Source organism: Hemitrygon akajei, chromosome 11 (assembly GCF_048418815.1).
Source record: "Hemitrygon akajei chromosome 11, sHemAka1.3, whole genome shotgun sequence".
NCBI lineage: Eukaryota > Metazoa > Chordata > Chondrichthyes > Myliobatiformes > Dasyatidae > Hemitrygon > Hemitrygon akajei.
Window position 1 is genome coordinate 131089233 of NC_133134.1, and position 24539 is coordinate 131113771.

The window sequence follows — 24539 nt, forward strand, 5'->3', positions numbered from 1 at the left end:
AGCTCGAAAACGGATCCTGAAGCCAACTGGAGTCAGTTGGCGGTGGAGACACGTTCCAAGGAAGGATATATGGCTGTAATAGCGGATCTGGGTCAAAATATGATCGAAAAGTTGAAGGGCCAAAGGAATTATAGATGGGGAGCTGCGAGAGAGGGTTTCACTGAACTCCCGTCGAAGAGAAGATTTAAACATCTTCACTGGCAGAGGCTTCGCAGTAGTGAATTTAAAGAGCAAACATGAGGAGATCTGCAGATGCTGGAAATTCAAACAACAACACACACAAAATGCTGGTAGAACACAGCAGGCCAGGCAGCATCGATAGGGAGAAGTGCTGTCGATGTTTCGGGCCGAGACCATTCGTCAGGACTAGCCGAAAGGAGAGATAGCAAGAGATTTGAAAGTAGTGGGGGAGGGGGAAATGCAAAATGATAGGAGAAGACCAGAGGGGGTGGGATGAAGCTAAGAGCTGGAAAGGTGATTAGTGAAAGTGATACAGAGGTGGAGAAGGGAAAGGATCATGGGATGGGAGGCCTCAGGAGAAAGAAAGCGGGGGGGAGCACCAGAGGGAGATGGAGAACAGGCAAACAACTAAATATGTCAGGGATGGGGTAAGAAGTGGAGGAGGGGCATTAACGGAAGTTAGAGAAGTCAATATTCATGCCATCAGGTTGGAGGCTACCCGACCGGTATATAAGGTGTTGTTCCTCCAACCTGAGTTTGGATTCATTTTGACAATAGAGGAGGCCATGGATAGACATATCAGAATGGGAATGGGACGTGGAATTAAAATGTGTGGCCACTGGGAGATCCTGCTTTTTCTGGCGGACCGAGCGTAGGTGTTCAGTGAAATGGTCTCCCAGTCTGCGTCGGGTCTCACCAATATATAAAAGGCCACACCGGGAGCAGTATACCACACCATCCGACTCACAGGTGAAGTGTCGCCTCACCTGGAAGGACTGTCTGGGGCCCTGAATGGTGGTGAGGGAGGAAGTGTAAGGACAGGTGTAGCACTTGTTCCGTTTACAAGGATAAGTGCCAGGAGGGAGATCGGTGGGAAGGGATGGGGGGGCGAGTGGACAAGGGAGTCGCGTAGGGAGCGATCCCTGCGAAAAGCAGAAAGAGGGGGAGGGAAAAATGTGTTTGGTAGTGGGATCCCGTTGGAGGTGGCGGAAGTTACGGAGAATTATACGTTGGACCTGGAGGCTGGTGGGGTGGTAGGTAAGGACAAGGGGAACACTATCCCAAGTGGGGTGGCGGGTGGATGGGGTGTGGGCAGATGTGCGAGAAATGGGAGAGATGCGTTTGAGAGCAGAGTTGATGGTGGACGAAGGGAAGCCCCTTTGTTTAAAAAAGGAAGACATCTCCTTCATCCTGGAATGAAAAGCCTCATCCTGAGAGCCGATGCAGCCAAGACGGAGGAATTGTGAGAAGGGGATAGCCTTTTTGCAAGGACAGGGTGGGAAGAGGAATAGTCCAGGTAGCTGTGAGAGTCTGTAGGCTTATAGTAGATATCAGTAGATAGGCCATCTCCAGAGATGGAGACAGAAAGATCAAGAAAGGGGAGGGAGGTGTCAGAAATGGACCAGGTAAATTTGAGGGCAGGGTGAAAGTTGGAGGCAAAGTTAATGAAGTCGACGAGCTCAGCACGCGTGCAAGAGGCAGCGCCAATGCAGTCATCGATGTAGCGAAGGAAAAGAGGGGGATGGATACCGGTATAGCCTTGGAACAGGGACTGTTCCCCAAAGCCAACAAAAAGGCAGGCATAACTGGGACCCATACGGGTGCCCATGGGTACACCTTTGGTTTGGAGGAAGTGGGAGGAGCAAATTCCAATCTCACTATAAAACCTGCTGATAAGGGAGGAGCTGTTGTTGTCTGGCGTACTGACCTCTACCCGGCCGAGGCACAGTGACAACTCTCTGATACCTCCTCTTATTTACCCCTTGATCATGACCCCACTAAGGAGCACCAGGCCATTGTCTCCTATACCATCACCAACCTTATCAGCTCTGGGGATCTCCCATCCACTGCCACCAACCTCATAGTTCCCACACCCCGCACTTCCCGTTTCTATCTCCTACCCAAGATCCACAAACCTGCCTGTCCAGGTAGACCTATTGTCTCAGCTTGCTCCTGCCCCACCAAACTCATTTCTGCGTACCTTGACACTGTCTTATCCCCCCTTGTTCAATCTCTTCCCACCTATGTTCGTGACACTTCTCATGCTTTGAATTTTTTCAATGATTTTAAGTTCCCTGGCCCCCTCCATCTTATTTTCACCATGGACGTCCAGTCCCTATATACCTCCATCCCCCACCGAGATGGTCTCGAAGCTCTTCGGTTTTTTTTGGATTCGAGACCTAACCAATTCCCCTCTACCACCACTCTCCTCCGTCTAGTGGAATTAGTTCTTACTCTCAATAATTTCTCCTTTGGCTCCTCCCACTTCCTCCAAACCAAGGGTGTAGCAATGGGCACCCGTATGGGTCCCAGCTATGCCTGCCTTTTTGTTGGCTTTGTGGAACAGTCCATGTTCCAAGGCTATACCGGTATCCATCCCCCTCTTTTCCTTCGCTACATCGATGACTGCATTGGCTCTGCCTTTTGCACGCGTGCTGAGCTCGTCGACTTCATTTACTTTGCCTCCAACTTTCACCCTGCCCTCAAATTTACCTGATCCATTTCCGACACCTTCCTCCCCTTTCTTGATCTTTCTGTCTCCATCTCTGGAGATGGCCTATCTACTGATATCTACTATAAGCCTACAGACTCTTACAGCTACCTGGACTATTCCTCTTCCCACCCTGTCTCTTGCAAAAAGGCTATCCCCTTCTCACAATTCCTCCGTCTCTGCCGCATTTGCTCTCAGGATGAGGCTTTTCATTCCAGGATGAAGGAGATGTCTTCCATTTTTAAACAAAGGGGCTTCCCTTCGTCCACCATCAACTCTGCTCTCAAACGCATCTCTCCCATTTCCCGCACATCTGCCCACACCCCATCCACCCGCCACCCCACTCGGGATAGGGTTCCCTTTGTCCTTACCTACCACCCCACCAGCCTCCAGGTCCAACGTATAATTCCCGGTAACTTCCGCCACCTCCAATGGGATCCCACTACCAAACACATTTTTCCCTCCTCCCCTCTTTCTGCTTTTTGCAGGGATCGCTCCTTACGCGACTCCCTTGTCCACTTGTCCCCCCCCATCCCTTCCCACTGATCTCCCTCCTGGCACTTATCCTTGTAAACGGAACAAGTGATACACCTGCCCTTACACTTCCTCCCTCACCACAATTCAGGGCCCCAGACAATCCTTCCAGGTGAGGCGACACTTCACCTGTGAGTCGGCTGGTGTGGTATACTGCGTCCGGTGCTCCCAGTGTGGCCTTTTATATATTGGTGAGACCCGACGCAGACTGGGAGACCGTTTTGCTGAACACCTACACTCTGTCTGCCAGAGAAAGCAAGATCTCCCAGTGGCCACACATTTTAATTCCACGTCCCATTCCCGTTCTGATATGTCTATCCATGGCCTCCTCTATTGTCAAAATGAATCCAAACTCAGGTTGGAGGAACAACACCTTATATACCGGCTGGGTAGCCTCCAACCTGATGGCATGAATATTGACTTCTCTAACTTCTGTTAATGCCCCTCCTCCACTTCTTACCCCATCCCTGACATATTTAGTTGTTTGCCTGTTCTCCATCTCCCTCTGGTGCTCCCCCCCCTCCTTTCTTTCTCCTGAGGCTTCCCATCCCATGATCCTTTCCCTTCTCCAGCTCTGTATCACTTCCACCAATCACCTTTCCAGCTCTTAGCTTCACCCCACCCCCTCCGTTCTCCTATCATTTCGCATTTCCCCCTCCCTCCACTACTTTCAAATCTCTTACTATCTTTCCTTTTGGTTAGTCCTGACGAAGGGTCTCGGCCCGAAACGTCAACAGCGCTTCTTCCTATTGATGCTGCCCGTCCTGCTGCGATCCACCAGCATTTTGTGTGTGTTGTTGTTTGAATTTCCAGCATCTGCAGATTCCCTCGAGCAGTGAAATATTGTTGCATTTCTGTTGACACTCTGTTTTTCTGTAATGGCCTATGATTTATTTTGGAAAGTCTGAGATGGAGCTTCAAAATTACGACAATAACTCCACCCAGAATCAGCAATTTCTTCTTTTTTTCACATGCATCAGTTTCTGATCAAATTTCAATTCACTGAATGCAAATTAGCCTATGTACGATGTACACTTTTCAGATATCAAACGATACACACCTACAAAGGAAACAGAAAGCAAAGTGATATTCCTGTGATGGATTAAGTGAGCTTGTTACTAGAATCACTGAAATAATTTTATTATTAATTTCCAATTAAAGTAGCATAAACTTTAATTTGTTTGAATTTATGGTTCAAATATACTGTAAAATATCATTACTCTGTTAAAGTCATACCCAACTTCATCGTAACTGAGAGAAATTCACTTAATTCTCTGGAACCTGTGGTTACTGGTGGAGCATTGAAATGAGAAAAATCGCGAAGTAAATAAGTTGACATTAAAAACAGGAATTTCAAGTTGTGTTATCTGATCTTATTAATCCCTCACAGAGTTAAATAAGCCATCTGCAACTGTGATTTGCAAAACAAATTCAGTATTAGCATTGTTGGATATACAGTCATCATGGAGCTGGGAATGCATACATTTCTGCTTTTCTTCATAATTGTAAGTATACTTAGCTGATTTATTTTTTAATTTTATTGTTAAATTGATATATAATACATTTTAACAAGTCGCTTTGTTAGAAGAGACTCAATGAATTTTATGCAGAGCACATAAAAATGTATTGTTTCTGCTCAGTATATAAACATTAATTTCTATTGTTTCAAAGCTTTAGCAAAGACTAGTTTGCTTCATCTTATTAAATTTTAACCTCTGCACAACGTGATGGAAAGTTATTGTTATAAGAAGGATTTGTATATTTTAGAGTGCTCAAAGATTAAATTTTGTGCCAGTTTCTGTAATGATTCATCAGTAGGCAGCAGGCAGAAGAAAACCGCTGAACGGAAACACAATTTAAACAAACTGCAGCTTTTCTTCCTCTGCATTCTTAATGGTGCCAGTTGAAAACGGTATGATTTATTTTGCTTTGGCCATACAATTGCCAACTATTAATGAAAAATAATTTAATGTGAAAGAAACTAAGTGGGTTTCTTTCAAATTAAATTTCATATCTCAGTTTTCTTTTGCTTTGTGGTGTCTAAAATACAAATCTGTGTGTTCACAGTTTAAGCCTATACTAATTACGATTAAGTAAAAACATACCTATTGTACGAGGTTCCACTACTGTCTTCTGTCAAACAGGGTATCATCTTTTCATTCACTTTTAATGGCTTAAATGTTGTTTTTTTTTTGTCTATGTAGTGTTGCATCAGCTGAATGAGAGTAGAAAAGGATATTTGAAGTCTAATTTCTCTGCAGACTCATCCTGGCTCATTCAACATTTCCTTCAAGGACTGTAGCTTTCTGTACCTGAACAACTTTGATGTGACATCAGAAACTTTAAAACAGATCTTACTTTCACAATACTGTGCATTATGTTACATAAAGTGAATTTTATCAAAGAAGTGATTGCCAAATGGTTAGTGCATCAGTTATTTTCTCCCAGACACTCTGTTTACATCCTCCACCTCTGATGCAATGTGCTTGGAAACCATTGTGTCACAGGCTTCCAGTACTAAGGCAGATTGGAATGAAGTGGTTGATTCTACTTTGCATTATTTATGGACCTCAAACTTCAGCTGGGCCAAAGATATGGCAGATTGAGGCATCAAATATCCCCTAGATAGACTCTTTTCTTTGAATTTTATTCATTACTTATCACCCTTCTCCTTGCTGTTCTTCAGCCTAGACATCCCAGCCCTGACCCTACTCTTCACCCATCTCCTGAGCAAAGCTGCTTTAATACGTGCGCTAAAATGGGCTGTAGTTTCTAGTGTTCAGGGAAGTTTTTCTTTACTGACGAAAGGTCTCGGCCCGAAACATCGACAGTGCTTCTCCTTATAGATGCTGCCTGGCCTGCTGTGTTCCACCAGCATTTTGTGTGTGACGTTTTTACTTACTTTCTTTGTAGTTTTTAGCATCCAGGAAAGTTTATGTGGATAACCCTAGATCATTTCTAAGGTAAGGACATGTTGGGCACAGCTTTGTGGGCTGAAGGGCCTGTGTTGTACTGTAGATTTTCTATGTTTCTATATTTCTATTCAAAATTCTAGCCTGTTTCAGGTAGTAACCTTATTTTGATAATAAAAATTCTTTAGGTACAATAAAATCCTTATTTGCCCTGAATGGGAATGGACCGTGGTCTTTGGAGTACAAACTCTAATCATTTCTTTGCATTTGGAGCAGAAAAGACTCCATAAATTGAAAAAAAATGTGTTTTTTTTTGTGGAAACTGGAGGCATCAGGAATACATAAATTTATCTTGCCGGTTAACTGGCTAATAGCCAAGTGTCAATCCAATATTTTGCATGGATGAATCATTTGGCACCCTGCAAACTGTTGGTTTAGTTAAAAACACAGCTGACACCTGAGCACCCTGACTTCCACATTGCAGGCACAATACTTCATTGTGTGCAGCTTGAGCTCCTGCCCTTCACCTAACTCAGAAGGCTAAGCCCAAATAAGATGAAGACCAAACTTTCTATCAATTTTGCTTTCAAATAGCATGTGCAGAGTTATTATTTAATGATGTTATGTACGGATAAACTTGAATGGCAAATTAAAGGATTTTCAGAATTTGGTGCTGTTTAAGATTTAAGAAAGCAGATTTCTTTGAAGTGGATCTCTTATTGATGGATTAGATACAACTTCAGATTTCCAGAACTGAAGCTTAAAGAAAGTACTTGTTAATAAAAATATTACACATTAATCTTTGATACTTTATATATTAAAAACTGAAATGCTTAAATTTAGGACATGTGCAGGGCTGAAGAACAGCATTCAATCATACTGAACCGGCAAAAGAGAAGGTGGATTTCAGCTGTCTTTAGACTTATAGAGGAAGATCCAGGACCTTACCCAAAAAAGGCTATACAAGTAAGCATTGTAATGGAAGAAAGAAAACTTTTAAAAAAAATGAGAACAAACTAGCATAAAATAATTCTATGTCTTTCATAAAGTTATGAGGTAGTGCAATTTTGTTTCTGTCTCACATAGAATGTTGATGACTGGCTTATTGTAGCCTTGTGTTAAGCATTATTATTATTTTGGAGTCAGGAAAAAAAACTGTAACTCATTATTCTCTATTTAAATTACTTTGGTGTTGGTTACAGTTGTGAAAGTTTCTAGAAATTTCTCCTGTACAACAAGTACACAGGATATGTCCACAATCTAAGTTTTGCCAAACTGCTACCATGTATCTCTAGCTGTGGAAGCCCCAGTGTCTTTGCCTTTCCATGGGTTCATGGCATACGTCTCTCAAATGCAGGAAAAGACTGGGATCAGATAGGGCAAATAACTGAATGTCAAATTTATGCACTTTACAAACACAGTCTACAAATGTAGTTGATCTAAAAAAATTGTGCTGGAATTGTGATGTAGAAGAAATGCATGTCAAAATGACCTGGCCTCATTCTTGAAGTTAGTGCCCGCCTTTCTATAACACAATTATAGGCTCTAAGCAACTGCAATACTTCTGAATATATGCACATTAGATGTACTTTGGTGCACATTCACAGTCTGTGAACTCAGGATGCTTAAGCACAAACCAACAATGCAAGTTATGCATGACAGGCACAGGTATTGACAATAACTGGGCAGTCACAATGTAGGGAGTGGGTTACAGAACTGATAAAGACGATAGCAAGCCCATATCCAACCCCCCTTCTCACTATCTATCCCTTCCAAGCTGCTTTGTCATTTATCAATTTCATAGCCAATCTTTTATCTGAGCATCCTTTTTCCAGCACTATTGCTATATCTGTTGATTCCTTTAACATCCAGAAATCTACTTACTTTTGTTCTGAATACATATAATGGCTTGGATTCTTCAGCTGTCTGAACCTGAGAATTCCAAAGGTAGACAATACTCTGACTGAAGACATTTCTCCTAACCTCATTCCTAATGGCCTCACATTTATTCCGAAACTCTGCCCACTAATCTTAGATGCCTTGAGCAGGGGAAATCATCCTCTCTGTATCTTGCCAGTCAAGTTCTTTAAGCATTTTCTACATTTCAATGACATTTCATTTTAGCCTGCAGTCAACAGGATGAGTTGCAACGTAAAAGGCGGACAAAATCGAAAAAGTAAATACAGGACTGAAGGTGTTATATTTGAATGCACACAGTATATGTAATAAGGTAGATAAACTTGTAGCACAGTTGCAAATTGGCAGATAGGATGTTGTAGGCATCAATAAATCATGACTGAAAGAAGACTACAGCTGGGAGCTTAACATCCAAGTGTACATATTGTATCAAAAGGACAGGCAGGAAGGCAGAGGGGGTAGCATTGCTCTGAAGTGACCTACAGTCAGAAGGTGATGATCTTGTGCATAGATCTAAGGAGCTGCAAGGTGAAATGGCCCTGTTGGGAGTTGTATACAGACACTCAAACAGTAGTAAGGGTGTGGTCTACAAGTTACAATGGGAGACAGAAAATGCATGCCAAAACAACAATGTTACAATAGTCACGGGGGTTTCAATATGCAGGTAGATTGGGAAAATTATGTTGGTACTTGATTCCAGGAGGGGGAGTTTCTAAAATGCCTACAATTTGGCTTTTTAGAGCAGCTCATGGTTGAGCCCAGTAAGGGATCAGCTATTCTGGATTAGTTTTTGTGCAATGAACCAGAATTGATCAGAATATAATCAAATTCACCCTGAAATTTGAGAAGGGAAACCAAAGTCAGATGTAACAGTGTTACAATGGAGTAAAGGGATTTACAGAGGCATGACTGAAGAGTTGGCCAGAATTGATGGAAAAGACACCAGCAGGGATGATGGTAGAGCAGCAATAGCTGGAATTTCTGGAAGCAATTCATAAGGTAGAGGATATATCCATCCCAAAGAGGAAAAAATATTCTAAAGGAAAAAATGATACAATTGTAGCTAACAAGGGAAGTCATAGTCAACATAAAAACCAAAGTGAGTGCATATAATAGAGCAAGAATGAGTGGGAAGTTAGAGAATTGGGAAGCTTTTAAAAACCAACAAAAGACAACTAAAGAAGTCATTAAGAAGATAAAGATGAAATATGAAAGTAAGTTAGCCTATAATGTTAAAAAGGATACCAAAAGTTTCTTCAGATACATAAGTATAAAAGAGAAGCAAGAGTGGAATTTGAACTGCCAAAATGATCCTGTAAGGTAGTAAAGGGAAACAAGGAAATGGCGGACAAACTGCATATGTATTTTGTATTAGTCTTCACAGTGGAAGACGCTAGTGAAGTTCCAGATGTCAGGGGTCAGGAAGTGTGTGAAGTTATGATAACTAGAGAGAAGGTTCTTGGGAAACTGAAAGGTCTGAAGGTAGGTAAGTCACCTGGACCAGATGCTGTACACCTCAGAGTTCTGAAAGAGGTGGCTGAAGAGATTGTGGAGGCATTAGTAATGATCTTTCAAGAATCACTAGATTCTGGAATTGTTCCCGAAGACTGGAAAATTGAAAATGTCACTCCGCTCTTCAGGAAGGGAAAGAGGCAGAAGCAAGGAAACAATAGGCCAGTTAGTCTGAGTTCAGTGGTTGGGAAGATGTCAGAGTCAATTATTAAGGATGATGTCTCTGGGAACCTAGAGGCACATAATAAAATAGGCCATCGTCAGCATGGGTTCCTCAAGGGAAAATCTTGCCTGACAAATCTGTTGGAATTCTTTGAAGAAACAACAAACAGCATAGACAAAAGAAAATTGGTAGTTGTTGTGTCTTGGATTTTGATGCACCATCAATAACTCACACTGAGACTTAGGAAACGAGATATCGGCTTTTATTGACTGGAAGAATAAACAACACTACATCCTGGGGAAAATGAGGGAGAGCAGCAGCCCACAGTCGCCTTTATACAGGGGTCTGTGGGAGGAGCCACAGGAGCAGTCAGCAGGGTCTGTGGGAGGAGCCACAGGAGCAGTCAGACAGGTATATCTAGTTCACCACATTCACCCCCCCTTTGTTTTAAAAGAGTCCCCAAGTATATTTACAGGTTAAGTCTATCAGGTGGTCGAATCGTTCACTGCGATCTACGTAGCTCCGGCTGCAATTGCACAGGTGCCGGAGGTGGTGTTTGCACCGGAGGCGGAGAGTGGGTTGGTTCTGTCCCAACTGGAGGTGTCAGGGATCCCTCGCATGTGTGCGAGGTCCCCGGAATAGACGCGTACGAGATGCCCGGTACATGAGCGTCATGAGGAGTCTGGGTGTGGCACGGTGTGTGCGGTGTCACCTCGGGTACAGGGTGCATAGTTACCGTGGAATGTTCGGGGTAGTGGTCTGCTGCTCCGGCGGGCGCCAGGTCGCGGACAGAGACCGTGTCCTCCCGCCCATCAGGCAAGACCACGTAGGCATACTGGGGATTAGCATGCAGGAGGTGAACCCTCTCGACCAGCGGGGAGTACTTATTACTCCTCACATGTTTACGTAGCAGCACTGGCCCCGGGGACGTCAGCCAAACTGGTAGGGTGGTCCCAGTGACAGACTTCCTGGGAAAAGAGAATAGGCGTTCGTGAGGGGTGGCATTAGTGGACGTACACAACAGGGAGCGGATAGAGTGGAGTGCCTCAGGGAGGACCTCCTGCCATCGGGAGACCGGCAACCCTTTTGACTTAAGGGCTAAAAGTGTGGCCTTCCACACTGTGGCATTCTCCCTCTCCACCTGGCCATTCCCCCGGGGATTATAACTCGTGGTTCGACTAGTAGCAATGCCCCTAGCTAGCAGGAACCGGCGCAACTCGTCACTCATAAAGGAGGACCCTCTATCACTGTGGACATAGCAGGGATATCCGAACAGAGTGAAGAGCTGGCGCAGGGCTTTTATGTCCGACGTGGTAGTAGTGTCGGGGCAGGGAATGGCAAAGGGGAATCGCGAGTACTCATCAATAATACTGAGAAAATAGACATTGCGGTCGGTGGAGGGAAGGGGGCCCTTAAAGTCAACACTCAGACGCTCAAAAGGGCGGGTGGCCTTGACAAGCTGCGCAGTGTCAGGACGGTAGAAGTGCGGTTTGCACTCAGCGCAGATCTGGCAGTCCCTGGTCATCGCCTTGATGTCCTCCAGGGAGTACGGCAGGTTCCGGGCTTTAATGAAATGGTAAAATCGGGTGACCCCCGGATGGCAAAGATGGGCATGAAGGGCATACAGCTGGTCGAGCTGTGCGCTAGCACACGTTCCCCGGGATAGGGCATCAGAGGGTTCATTGAGTCTGCCAGGCCAGTACAGGATATCATAATTGTAGGTGGAGAGTTCTATTCTCCACCGCAAAATTTTATCATATTTGATTTTGCCCTGCTGTTGGTTGCTGAACATGAACGCAACTGAGCGCTGGTCGGTCAGCAAGGTGAACCTTTTGCCGGCGAGATAGTGCCTCCAGTGCCTAATAGCTTCCACTATGGCTTGGGCTTCTTTCTCCACCGTGGAGTGCCGAAGTTCAGAGCCTTGAAGGGTACGAGAAAAAAACGCCACTGGTCTGCCTTCCTGATTGAGGGTAGCAGCCAGCGCGACGTCAGAGGCGTCACTCTCTACTTGGAAGGGAATGGTCTCGTCCACCGCATGCATCGTTGCTTTGGCAATGTCCCCTTTAATGCAGCTGAAGGCCGCGCGGGCCTCGGCAGAGACGGGAAAAGTGGTAGACCTGACCAGGGGGCGGGCCTTGTCTGCGTAATGGGGGACCCATTGGGCGTAATAGGAAAAAAACCCCAGGCACCGCCGGAGGGCCTTGAGAGTGGTGGGAAGAGGGAGTTCTAACAGGGGGCGCATACGGTCGGGGTCAGGGCCAATGACCCCGTTCTCCACGACATACCCAAGGATAGCGAGTCGTGTGGTTCTGAACACACACTTGTCCTTGTTATAAGTGAGGTTCAAAGCTTCGGCCACTTGGAAAAATCGTTGGAGGTTGGCGTCGTGATCCGACCAGTCGCAACCACAGATGGTGATGTTATCTAGATAGGGAAATGTGGCCTTCAGTTTGTACTGGTCCACCATCCGGTCCATCGCCCTCTGGAAGACTGAGACCCCATTTGTGACACCAAATGGGACGCGCAGGAAGTGATAGAGCCTGCCACCCGCCTCGAAGGCGGTGTAGGGGCGGTCCTCTGGGCGGATGGGGAGCTGGTGATAAGCGGATTTCAGATCTATTGTCGAGTACACCTTGTACTGAGTTATCTGGTTGACCATATCCGCGATGCGGGGTAGGGGGTACGCGTCAAGCTGCATGAATCTATTGATGGTCTGGCTATAGTCCACAACCATCCTATTTTTCTGCCCAGTCCGAACAACAACCACCTGGGACCGCCATGGGCTTGTGCTCGGCTCAATGATCCCCTCCCCGAGCAGCTGCTGCACCTCTGAATGAATAAAGGCCCTGTCCCCTGCGCTGTACCTCCTGCTTTTAGTCGCCACCGGTTTACAGTCGGGGGTCAGGTTGGTGAACAGCGATGGGGGAGGGATCTTGAGGGTGGAGAGGCTGCAAGTAGTGTCAGTAGCACAGCTATCGGCATGGTGCTGGGCGGGATGTGTGGTTCGGTGTGTATGTGCGTGTGGTAATGGAGTATATGGCGAAGTCCCACCAAACTGAGGATTCCTGACAGTGAGTGGTGGGAGGGGCCCGTCATATGCCATAGTCACACTTTTGAGATGGCTCTGGAAGTCCAGCCCCAACAGCACAGGTGCGCACAGTCGAGGCATGACCAGGAACGCAAAGTTCCGATATTCTGTGCCCTGCACCACCAATGTCGCTACACAACCCACCCGGATGTCTGTGGAATGCGACCCAGAAGCCAAGGTGATCTTCTGACGTGCCGGCCGTGTCACGAGTCCACAGCGTTGCACTGTGGCCAGGTCAATAAAACTCTCAGTGCTGCCCGTGTCAAACAGGCAGCTAGTCCTGTGTCCCTCCACCAGGATGTCCATCATCGACCTTGCGAGCTGGTGCGGAGCGCTTTGATCGTGGGTCACGGTAGCCAGCGTTGAACGGGGCGAGTCGGGGGCGGGGCCTGGTGACGCCGGCAAAGATGGCCGCTCACATCCGGGCATGCAAGATGGCGGCTCCCAGGTCGCACACGGGTAGGTAGGGGCGGGGCATGGTGACGCCGGCAAAGATGGTTGTTCACATCCGGGCATGCAAAATGGCGGCCCCCAGGTCTCAGACACAGCGCTGCTCGACCCCGGGCGCGGTTTAGATTTACAGACCTTGGCGAAATGGCCCTTCTTCCCACAGCTGGAACAAATCGCTTCGCGAGCCGGGCAGCTGTTTCTGGAATGTTTCCGAAGCCCACAAAAGTAACAAAGTTTTATGCCTGGCGAGTTCGAGGAGTTCGTGATACCGCGACTGGCAGCGGCGTTGGCGAATTCGCTCGCAGGAACCGGGGAATCGCGCGGCTGGACCGCCTCGGCGTACAGTTGTGCAGCCTCCAACATATCAGCCGTCTCTATCGCTGAGCGTAAGGTCAGATCAGCTTTTTCCAGCAGCCGCTGGCGCAAATACACTGACTTGACTCCGGTCACAAAGGCGTCTCGGACCAAGAGTTCCGCATGCTGTTCCGCTGTGAGCGTTTTGCAGTCACAAGTCCGCACGAGTGCCTGTAGAGCTCGGAGAAATTCAGCAGTCGACTCCGTAGGCCGCTGTTTCCGGGTAGCCAAGCGATGCCGGGCATAAACTGCATTCACCGGCCGCAGGTACTGTCTTTTGAGGGCATCAAGCGCCCCCTCATAGGTCGAGAGGTCCCTGATGAATGAATAAACTTTTGGGGCGACCCTCGAGAGGAGAAGTCTGTGCCTAACAGCTGGGTCGGTGGCACGAACCTCCTCCAAGTATGAGTGGAAGCATACAAGCCAGAGTTCAAAGGCAAGAGCTGCGTCAGGGTCCTGGGGGTCCAAATCTAAATGTTCTGGGCGTAAAAAGGTTTCCATGTTTTATCCTTCCAGTCAATAAAATTGATGCACCATCAATAACTCACGCTGAGACTTAGGAAGCGAGATATCAGCTTTTATTGACTGGAAGAATAAACAACACTACATCCTGGGGAAAATGAGGGAGAGCAGCAGCCCACAGTCGCCTTTATACAGGGGTCTGTGGGAGGAGCCACAGGAGCAGTCCAGACAGGGGTCTGTGGGAGGAGCCACAGGAGGAGTTAGCAGGGTCTGTGGGAGGAGCCACAGGAGCAGTCAGACAGGTATATCTAGTTCACCACAGATTTTCAGAAGACCTTTGACAAGGTGCCACACATAAAACTGTTTAACAAGCTATGAGCCCATGCTATTATAGGAAAGATTCTAGCACGGATAAAGCAGTGGTTAATTGGCAGGAGGCAAAGAGTGTGAATAAAGGGAGCCTTTTCAGATTGGCTGTCGGTGTAGATGATTTAAACATACTTTCATAACTTTCAGACTTATCCGTGAACTTCCAGCTATGCAGGTTTCAATTGCTTCATGGAAAGGCATTGAAGAAGAAACCCTTTCATTCAATCTGATGACAGCAATCACCAAATCAGCTTCTGGCATTCCTATAATGAAGGCATGCCACCAGGAAATAATGCCCTCCAATCATGGTACAAGAGAAGATGAGCCTTTGTGTCAGTTTCCTAAACGTCAAAGGTGGTTCTTCTCCAGTGGACTCAACTTAGGCTTCTGCTAGCTGTATCAATGATAACCACTGAGCATTTTAATTGAATGTGTACAAATAAGCTGGAGGAACTCAGCAGGTTGGGCAGCATCTGTTGAAACGAGCAGTCAACGTTTCAGGCCAAGACCCTTCATCAGGATTGAAAAAGGAGGGGACAGGGACCCTATAAAGAAGGTGGGGGAAGGGGGAAAGGTACCAGATGAAAAACCAATCGGAGGAAAGATCAAGGTGTGGGGGAGCAGAAGCAGGGAGGCGATAGGCAGGAGACATGAAGAAGGTAAGGGGAAAGCACTATGGGTAGTAGAAGAATGCAGGTATGAATGGTATGAATGTTTACAAATGGTACGAACATTGAATTCTCCACCCCGGTAATTCCCTCCCTCTCCCTTCCCCCATCCCACTTTCACTCTGCCTCCTCTTCCAGCTGCCTATCACCTCTCTCATGATTCTGCCTTCTTCTACTACCCATAGTGCTTTCCCCTTACACTCCTTCTTCACCTCTCCTGCCTATCTCCTCCCTGCTTCCCCTCCCCCACCCTTTGATCTTTCCTCTGATTGATTTTTCACCTGGCACTTTCCCCCCTCCCCCCACCTTCTTTATAGTGCCCCTACCCCCTCCTTTTTCAGTCCTGACGAAGGGTCCCAGCCCAAAATGTTGACTGCTCTTTTCAATGGATGCTGCCCAACCTGCTGAGTTCATCCAGCTTGTTTGTACGTGTTGATTTGACCACAGCATCTGCAGTGTACTTTGTGTTTACTGAGCATTTTAATTGGATTGGTAAGTGGGTGGGTGGGGGTATGCAAAAAATATTGGAGTGATTATTCACTATCAAATTTACAGTCAAATTGGGACTATAAACCAATTTCTAGACCTCCTCATTGTGTCATCCCTAGTGTCATGAATAACTGTGACAGGGATTGCAAATCCCTTAACTAGATCCAAAATAAATCCATCTTGCTGATGCACACAGTCCACCATTCAACTGTATACTGTTCCATACCTAACCAATGTCACTATGTTTTGCTTTTTGTGGAGTTCCTGCTATGGTTCCTGCTGTCAAGACAAATGTTGGATTTTTACAATAAGAATATATCTTCACAGTCTCTTTCCTCAAACTCATTTTCCTTTCTCCTTCTCTAGATTTCTTCTTTTTAACATTCTTTTGTTTAATGGATCACATGTTTTGTTTCAGATTTATTTTGAACTCACTTTCCTTCTCTTCATCCACCCACATTTTTCCCTTTCCCATTTAACCTGGTTTTGCTTGTGTTGATCTTTCTGTTTGCCCATTGCTCATGCTCAGAGGTACTTGTATCCCTCCTTGCTTCTCCAAAGTTGGAATCTGAAATTAAACAGAGAGAGAGTGGAAGCAGAGGGATAGTTAAAGACACAAGGAACAAGGCTCAGAGGGTTTTCATTATTTTGAAATCTTGGTGCACTTCAGTCAAGCTGTGCTTTCTATGACTTAATACAAGATATCACATATCTTTTTCAAGCCATTACATGATTGTCCAGTTAAAATCTGATAAAGATAGTGGATATTCTTTGAAACGTTTTTGTAATAAAATGGGTAAGTGTTTATTCAATCTTAAGAAATAAAGGATGGCAGAGCACTCCACAGTAAGTAAAACTTGTCTCTCAGTTCTTGCAAATGTCAAACACAAGTGTACAAGCATTGGCATGCTCATCTGGTGTAGATTGTGAAAACTTGTCATAGATTCCAGATCAGCTAAGAACCTACAATCCATTTCAAACAAACTGGCAAAAATTTACTTATTTAATAAAGATTAATAGCTCAGACATAAAAATTATTCCTTAGAGTAAATTCAAAACAAAATGGCACATCATGTTTGCAAGTTAAAAGCTAAGCAATTGTATATTTTAAAGAAATGTTTTTAATAAGTCACTTTGACTCATCCTCTTGCACAATCATTTCTGGAAGTAACAGCTTTCTTCTCTTACAGCTTGCCAATGACAGGTCAAAAAACCATACACTGCTATATATAATTTCCGGTGAGGGTGTTGATAAGGATCCTGAGAGAAACTTGTTCACAATTGACAAAGAGACTGGAGAAATATTTGTTCATCACAAAGTTGATCGTGAGCAAACAAGATCATTGATGGTACTCGTTTTCTTCCTATGATTCACTTCAACAAATGTTTTGCTGTATGATTCAATGCATACGAACCGGGCCCTATGATTTGTTCAACATTTATACAAAAGGCAGTGCTAGCTTTCTTAGGGCTTGGTAGCCAATGTTCCACCGGCAGAGCTGGAATGTCATAGGCAGGGATAAGGGACAATAAAGTGTCCCACTGAGCAAAATTATCACAATCAGCTGAAAGCTTCAGCCTTGAATAAACATGGTCTCTCTTGTTCAGAGGTTATTTCTCCTTGTCACAAAGACCCTGTGGTAGTAATTTCAATCGATCCTGAAAGACTGAAAGCACTGCGGTTACTTTCATTAATATTATTACTTGCCAGGATCAACTGCATGTCTTGCAACTGCTCTGTTTTTGCACAGTCATGAAAAATCAATGTTTTCAGCTTTTGTATAGCACCTTCCTGAAAATGATGCTGCCCTTTATTTGCTTTTATTGTGCATATTAACCTTAATATTGTGTCCAAGAATGTTCATCATTACCTTAACCTCCTGATTACATTACAAAGGTTCCTGATATTGATATGATCAATAATAGCGGGAGACACACATTCACTTCAGCCTCTGTTCATAAATTTAAAATCACTCCTTCTATTCATAAAAGCTATCATCTGCATTTCCTGTCTTGTGATCCTGTATATTTCAAGCTCTATATCAGACCATGATGCTACAGAATGGACAGAATGCTCTCCCGAGTACATCTTATATCAATCTGTTGGGCCTATAGTAGAACCTCTGTGATGCTGATGCCCATTCCTTACCCCTCAACGAGGACTGGTGTGTGTTCCCTTCCTGAAGTCCACTATCAATTCCTTGGTTTTGCTGGCACTGAGTCAAAGGTTGTTGTTACAATAGCATTCAACCAGCCGATCTATACCTCACTCTTTACGCCTCCTCATTGGCATCTAAGATTTTACCAACAGTAGTGGTGTCACCCATGAATCTGCAGATGGCATTTGCGCTGTGCATTCCTATCCAGTTCAATGTTTTGGTATGTTCTGGTGAGACTTGTCATGAAACAGGTGTTCAGATGTCAGGTCTCAGATCTTTAGAGTATTCCATTCTTCAGTGCTGCAGGGCACAGAGGCAGATGTTGAAAATGCACTGAATAAATGAACCTATGTTCGTTCATTACGTGCTGTGTTGTATAATGAGGGCGATCATGGTCTTTCCATGTCCATGACTGTTCTTGGCATTTTTTTTTCCAGAAGTGGTTTGCCATTGCCATTTTTTGGGCAGTCTCTTTACAAGACAGGTGACCCTATCTTATCAATACTCTTCAGAGGTTGTCTGCCTGGGATCAGTGGTCACATACCCAGGACTTGTGATATGCACCAGCTGCTCATACAAGCATCCACAACTTGCTCCCATGGTTTCATGTGACCCTGATCAGGGGCCTAAGCAGGTGCTGCACCTTGCAGGCAAGTGGAAGGAAAGAGTACCTTACACTTCCTTCAGTAGAGATGTATCCCCACCACCCAGACTGAACCTGTCAGCATATGAATTAGGAGTTGTGTAATCCCTTGAACCAACCTTGACATTCTATCAGACCATGGGTCATCTGACTTTAACCTCAAGTGTAGTTTAGAGTCATGCAGAGATATAGCACAAAACAGGTCCTTCAGCCCTTTGAATCCATTGCAACCATCAACCACACATCTAACACTAATCAGATAGTAATCCCATTTTTTATTCTCCCATGCAAATTCCATATAAAGAGAACCAGCAGTAGGATTGAACAAGGATCTCTATACCATGCGGTGGTGACTGTACCACTTGTGCAACTGCACCGTCCTTTCCCATGTTTCATCCCTAATAACCTCTCATTCCCTTGCAAATATAATTACCTCTGCTTGAAGTTATTCAACAACTTTGATTCCACCATCCCTTTGAGGGAGAGAGTTCCAAAAATACATAAGCCTCTGAGAGAAGAAACTTTCGCTTCATCTCTGACTTGAACATGTAATATTTTTTACTTGTCTTTCAGAACTAGATTCTTCCACTAGACTAGGGGAAACATAGTTTTGATGGTCATATAGTCGGGATTTTTATGTTTCAATACATTTGTTTTTTAGGTTCCTAAGCTCACCCAATTTGTCCAACCTTCTGTCATCAGGCAGCCTGAAAAAAAAAACTTCCATTAACTTCCTGATTTTTTTCCTTCAATTTTAATAGTGGTCACCATTCAGCACCACATTGGATCATTGCTATCAGAGAATGATCCATGAAAGATCTTTCTAATAGAGTGATATTATGGAAGTTTATAAAATTATGAGCAGCACGGGTGATCAGCGTCTTTTTGCCAAAGCAGGGGAGTCTAAAGCTAGAAGGAAGTGGTTAAGGTGAGATGGGAAAATTTTAAAGGGGATCTGATATTAAGTTGTTTTTCTATTTGGATGAGCTGCCAGATGAGGTTGTAGAATCAGGTATGATAAGGCACTTGGACTGGGATGAGAAATAAGTAGAGAGTAATGGGCCTAATGTGGGCAAATGGGATTATCATAGGTGGACATTAAAACTGGCATGAGCAATCTGAGTTTTAAGGGCCCATTTCTCTCATGGTTCCATGATTTTATCATAACTTAAATATATAACACCGTTTTTAGTACTTACTGAATATATTTATTCTGAGAAAATAAATACATTGAATTTGCTAATGTATAATTATTTTTGGATTTTATCTAATACTATCTTTTTTGACTTACTTAGTTTAAAGTTGATGCTATGGATAAGGATACTTTGAAGATAATTGATGACCACATGTTATATAGAATTCAAGTGATTGATATCAATGACAATCCTCCTAAATTCAACCAAGATGTATATAATGTTGATGTATTGGAAAGTACACATCCAGGTAGGAGTCTCTATCAGAACAGATTTTGCTTTTATATTTCTCTTCATTTATTCAGCATATGTATATTATTGTTCAGAAAGAAAGAAATAATGCTTAATTAATTTAATTACTTTTGCAGAAGATGAAGCAGTCCTTGTCTGTTTGAGAATAAGACAAAGACAAAACTGTAGGGAGAGCTGATAGGTTGCACGTAGCACACTTTGCATGAAAATGCCAAATAACTGTTTCTGTCTAGAGTGTTAAGTGACCTATCCTTAACATTCAAGGACATTTCAGTTGCCAAGTCCCACATCTTCAATATCTTAGGATTCATTACTGCTCATAAATCGAGTGGACCAGCCTCATAATTTCTGTAGATACAAGGACAAATCAGAAACTAGGAGTCTTCTTGTGAGTGACACACCACCTGACAGTCCAAAAGATTTCTACTATCTACAAGGTACATGTCAGGATGGTGATAGAATAATCTCTACTTGCCTGCATAAGTAGAATTCTAACTACATTTGAGTAACTTCATACTAATTTGCTTCTTTGGCATTCAAGCCACGACCTTAATCATTCAGTTCCCTCTACACCAGTACACAGAAGCTGTAGTGAGTAGCTTTTATGAAATACACTTTCCTTAATGATTCTAACAATACTTCCCAAATCTACAATCTCTACCAACAAAGTTGCATGGGACTATCTCCATCAAAGGGTTCCTCACCAAGTCACACCATTCTGGTGGTTCATTATCACTGATTCTAAATCCTGAAACTCCCTACCCAACAACCCACCAGAAGGACTGTACTGTTCAATAGAAAACCAAAATACATGCTGCCTTGACTGGTCGCATTCTGAATTTGCAACAATCATAAACAAGCTGGTTACCCCTAAATATGGATTGTGTATTCTGAAATCAAAAACAAAAATGATCAGTAAAGTAAAAAGAACCCACAAAATCTGTTCTTGACTTAATTTATTGGAAGGACAAAGACTTGGGAAGTAGGGGAATCATGTATTACCTTTTAAAATATATATTTTGATTTTGTTTATTGTTTTTATGTACTATTGATTTTTAAAATGCTTCAGAATTTTGTTTTGACAAATTGCATCAGCTTAATTAATTTTAACTGTTACTTGATTTTGGAGACCTCAAACACCATAAAAATCCATTACATTTGGCAAAGATCTACACTTTGAAGGAATAGAGTCTCTGAAGCACATCGTTTGAACCCAATAAACACCTAGGCAGCTCCACACAAGGGTATAAAGGACTAGTGAGATAAATCTACCACATCAGCTCTCTGTTCCATGTTTGTGCCCACATGTGGAGTCCTTGCAGGTGGGGTGGGGATTCCAGGCCCCATTATGTTGTTAATTTTTAGTTTTTCAATCAAACAATCCAGTGTCTTGTATTTTTGTTGGATATATCACTGCATGGAAAGTAATCTCTGCAGAATTGTTTTCAAAGTCAAACTAATTTTATTATCAAAGTATATATATATATATCACAAAATATAACCTTGAGATTCATTTTATTGCACATATTTGCAGAAAAATAAGGAAATATAAAAGAATTTATGAAAATCTCTACACAAACAAGACTGATAAACAGTCAATGTGCAAAGGAAGACAAATAGTGCAAGTAACTGTTGTTGAATGTGGTGGTGCGGGGCTCTTGGCTGATTGTAATAGTGAGTGTTACGTATCCCGTAACTGGATCACTTACCAGCAAAGATAGAGAGGTCTGCTGAAGTCTGATGGTACCATTTTCAAACGTTTTTATTTATAAAGGGGGCACAAACGTAAGGTTAATACAAACATTCAGATAACATACGTCGTCAATACTCAATCTAAAGCGCAGGGGTAGTACTACTCAATAAGAAATAAGCTCTATCGTTGTCTAGGGGTTAAACGATTTGTCCGATGGAAATATAAAATTCTTGCCAGTTCATGGAGGCTTTTTGCCGCTTGAGGGACCGCTGGGTGTTCACGGGTTGGAGAGAGAAAATAAACTTGCCAGCCTTCTGGACTCAAAGCGTGAGATCGAGAACGGGAGTTCCTCGTTGTCAGTCCGAAATCCTTTTCGGGGTTATTAGCCACTCGATTCCCTAGCTAGGGGATTCAAATCACACGTGGCTTCCGAGCAGCTTCCCGTTATTACGAGAGGAATGAGCAAAAAAGTCTCCTTTTTATCATGGCTGGCAGATTTGTAAATGTCAATCAAGGTAGGGTGATACCATCCCCACACCACATGGCCCGAGGGTGTCCTTGTCCCTGATAGCTGGCACGTACTATAGAGTTGCAATTCACACAGGTGCCTCTAAGAACAATGGTCAATTCCATTGCATTGTCTCTCATTTCCTGGGTCCAAGACCCGAATTAATAGCGATCTTGCGATTCTCTTGAAGGAGGGGGCTGGTCCCGCACCCTTCGGCCCCTCAGAGCTGTGGTACATTCATAACATGAGAAATAGCACTGCCTGGATAGTGGGAGCCATTGGTGACGAATGCTGCTTTCTTGTGACAGCACGCCTTGTAAGTAGGTTGATTGGTGGGAAGGGCTTTGCCTGTGGCGGATTGGGCTGCATCCACCATGTTATGTAAACGTTTCTGTTCCTAGGTATTGGTGTTTCCGTACCAGGCTGTAATGCAACTAGTTAGGATACCCTCCACTGTGCAGTTATAGAGGTTTTTTAGGTGACACCGAGCAAGTGACACTTGAGCAAGTGGGTACTTCAGATTGGTGAAGCTCGAGGTTGAAGAAATTTAAAAATACTCCAGCCAGTTGATTAGCATAGATTTTCAGTACTTGGGCCAGGTATGCCATCTGGGCCAGATGATTTCCATAAATTCACCCTCCTGAAGGATACTCTAATGATGGCCTCAGAGACTGAAATCACAGAGTCGTCAAGGGCTGTGTGGATTTGTGAAGGTGCCTTCACGTTAGACTACCTAGGAGCAAAACCTTGTTGTCATTTATGTTGCTTGGTGTTGCTTTGTAGGAAATGATGGCATTTGAGCCCTGCCAAACCATCAAGCATCCTTCTGTGATTCTTGTTTAGTCTGCAATTGCCACTTGTGAGATGGCCTTTTGGAGTCATACCTGGATCTCTTGTATTTTTCTAGATTGCCAGTTCTGAATACTTTTGATCCAACCATCATCAGATTATGAACCTCATGGTTCTTCTAGGGCTTCTGGTTGGGGAAGACTCTGAATGAGTTCGTGGGGTCCCACTTACCCATGAGTGTCTTTAAAGTCCATGACAACCATAAGATGTAGGAGCAGAATTAAGCCATTCAGACCATTGAATTTGCTCCACCATTCCATCATGGCTGATTTATTATCCTTCTCAATTCCAGACTTTACCTTGTAACCTTTAATACCTGACTAATCAAGAACTTATCCACCTCCACTTTAAATATACTCAATGGACTCTACAGTCATCTTTACCAATGTATTCCAAAGATTCTCTACTCTCTGGTGAAAAATCTTCCTTCTCATCTCTGCTCTAACTGGATGTCCCTCTATTCTGAGACTGCATTCTGGTCCTAGACTCCCCCATTATAGGAAACAACCTCCCCACATCTACTATGTGTAGACCTTCCAATATTTGATAGGTTTCAACCTCCCCTTCCCCCGTTTTTCTAAACTATAGCAGGTACAAGATAATGAGAGGCATTGATCATGTGGATAGTCAGAGGCTTTTCCCCAGGGCTGAAATGGCTAGCATCAGAGGGCATAGTTTTAAGTTGCTTGGAAGTAGGTACAGAGGAGATGTCAGGGTTAAGTTTTTTACTCAGAGAGTGGTGAGTGCATGGAATGGGCTGCCGGCAGCGGTGGTGGAGGCGGAAACGATAGGGTCTTTTAAGAGACTACTGGATGGTTACATGGATCTTAGTAAAATAGAGGGCTACGGGTAAAGCCTAGGTATTTCTAAGGTAGGGACGTGTTCGGCACACCTTTGTATTGTGCTGTATGTTTTCTATGTTTTTATGTACAGGTTCAGAACCATTAAATGCTCCTCATACATTAACCCTTTAATTCCCAGAGTCATTCTTGAGAACCTAACCTCCTCTGGGCCATTTCCAATACCAGCTGACCTTTTCTTTAATAATGGGCCCAAACTGCTCACAGTACTCCAAGTGCAGAGTGACCAACGATTTATAAAACATCATCATTCCATCCTGGCTTTTATATCCTAGTCCTCTTCAATGAAGCCCAACATTGCATTTGCCTTCCCTAACAGTGAGTCAATTTGCAAGCTAATTTCTAGGGAACCCTGTGCAAGGACTCCCAAGTCCCTTTGGTTTTTAAAAATTTTCTTCCCATTTAGAAAATAGTCAACACTGAAGTGTATGACCAAACACTTTACTAAACCACATTCCATCTGCCACTTCTTCACTAATTCTCCCAATTTGTCTAAGTCCTTCTGCAGACTTTCTGGTTCTTCTGTACTACTTGCCCCTCCACCTATCTTCATATCATCTGCAAAGCTACCCACAAAGCTATCAATTCCATCACCCAAATCACTGACATACAATGTGAAAAGAGCAGTTCCAACACTGACCCCTGTGGAAGATTTCTCGTCATTGACAGTTAACCGTGTTGTATTCATTTAGGTTCTCTGATAAATCCATAAACATGGCACAGTCCACAGTCTCATAGCTCTTCCTCTGCCTCCCATGACCATCCATTTGTTGTCTTTACTCCTGATGCCTTG

The 24539-nt window shown here is 43.9% G+C and overlaps 1 protein-coding gene across 1 annotated transcript in view; it reads left to right on the forward strand.

Annotated features, from left to right (window-relative positions):
- The first annotated feature begins 4144 nt into the window (after nucleotides 1-4144).
- Nucleotides 4145-24539, forward strand: part of LOC140736016 (cadherin-like protein 26) — a 65900-nt gene continuing 45505 nt past the window's right edge. The window contains exons 1-5 of the mRNA XM_073061695.1: nucleotides 4145-4311; nucleotides 4596-4710; nucleotides 6961-7083; nucleotides 16780-16938; nucleotides 19687-19834. Coding sequence (XP_072917796.1) covers nucleotides 4669-4710; nucleotides 6961-7083; nucleotides 16780-16938; nucleotides 19687-19834 — 472 coding nt within the window. The 5' untranslated portion in view covers nucleotides 4145-4311; nucleotides 4596-4668. The remainder of the gene's footprint in view (nucleotides 4312-4595; nucleotides 4711-6960; nucleotides 7084-16779; nucleotides 16939-19686; nucleotides 19835-24539) is intronic.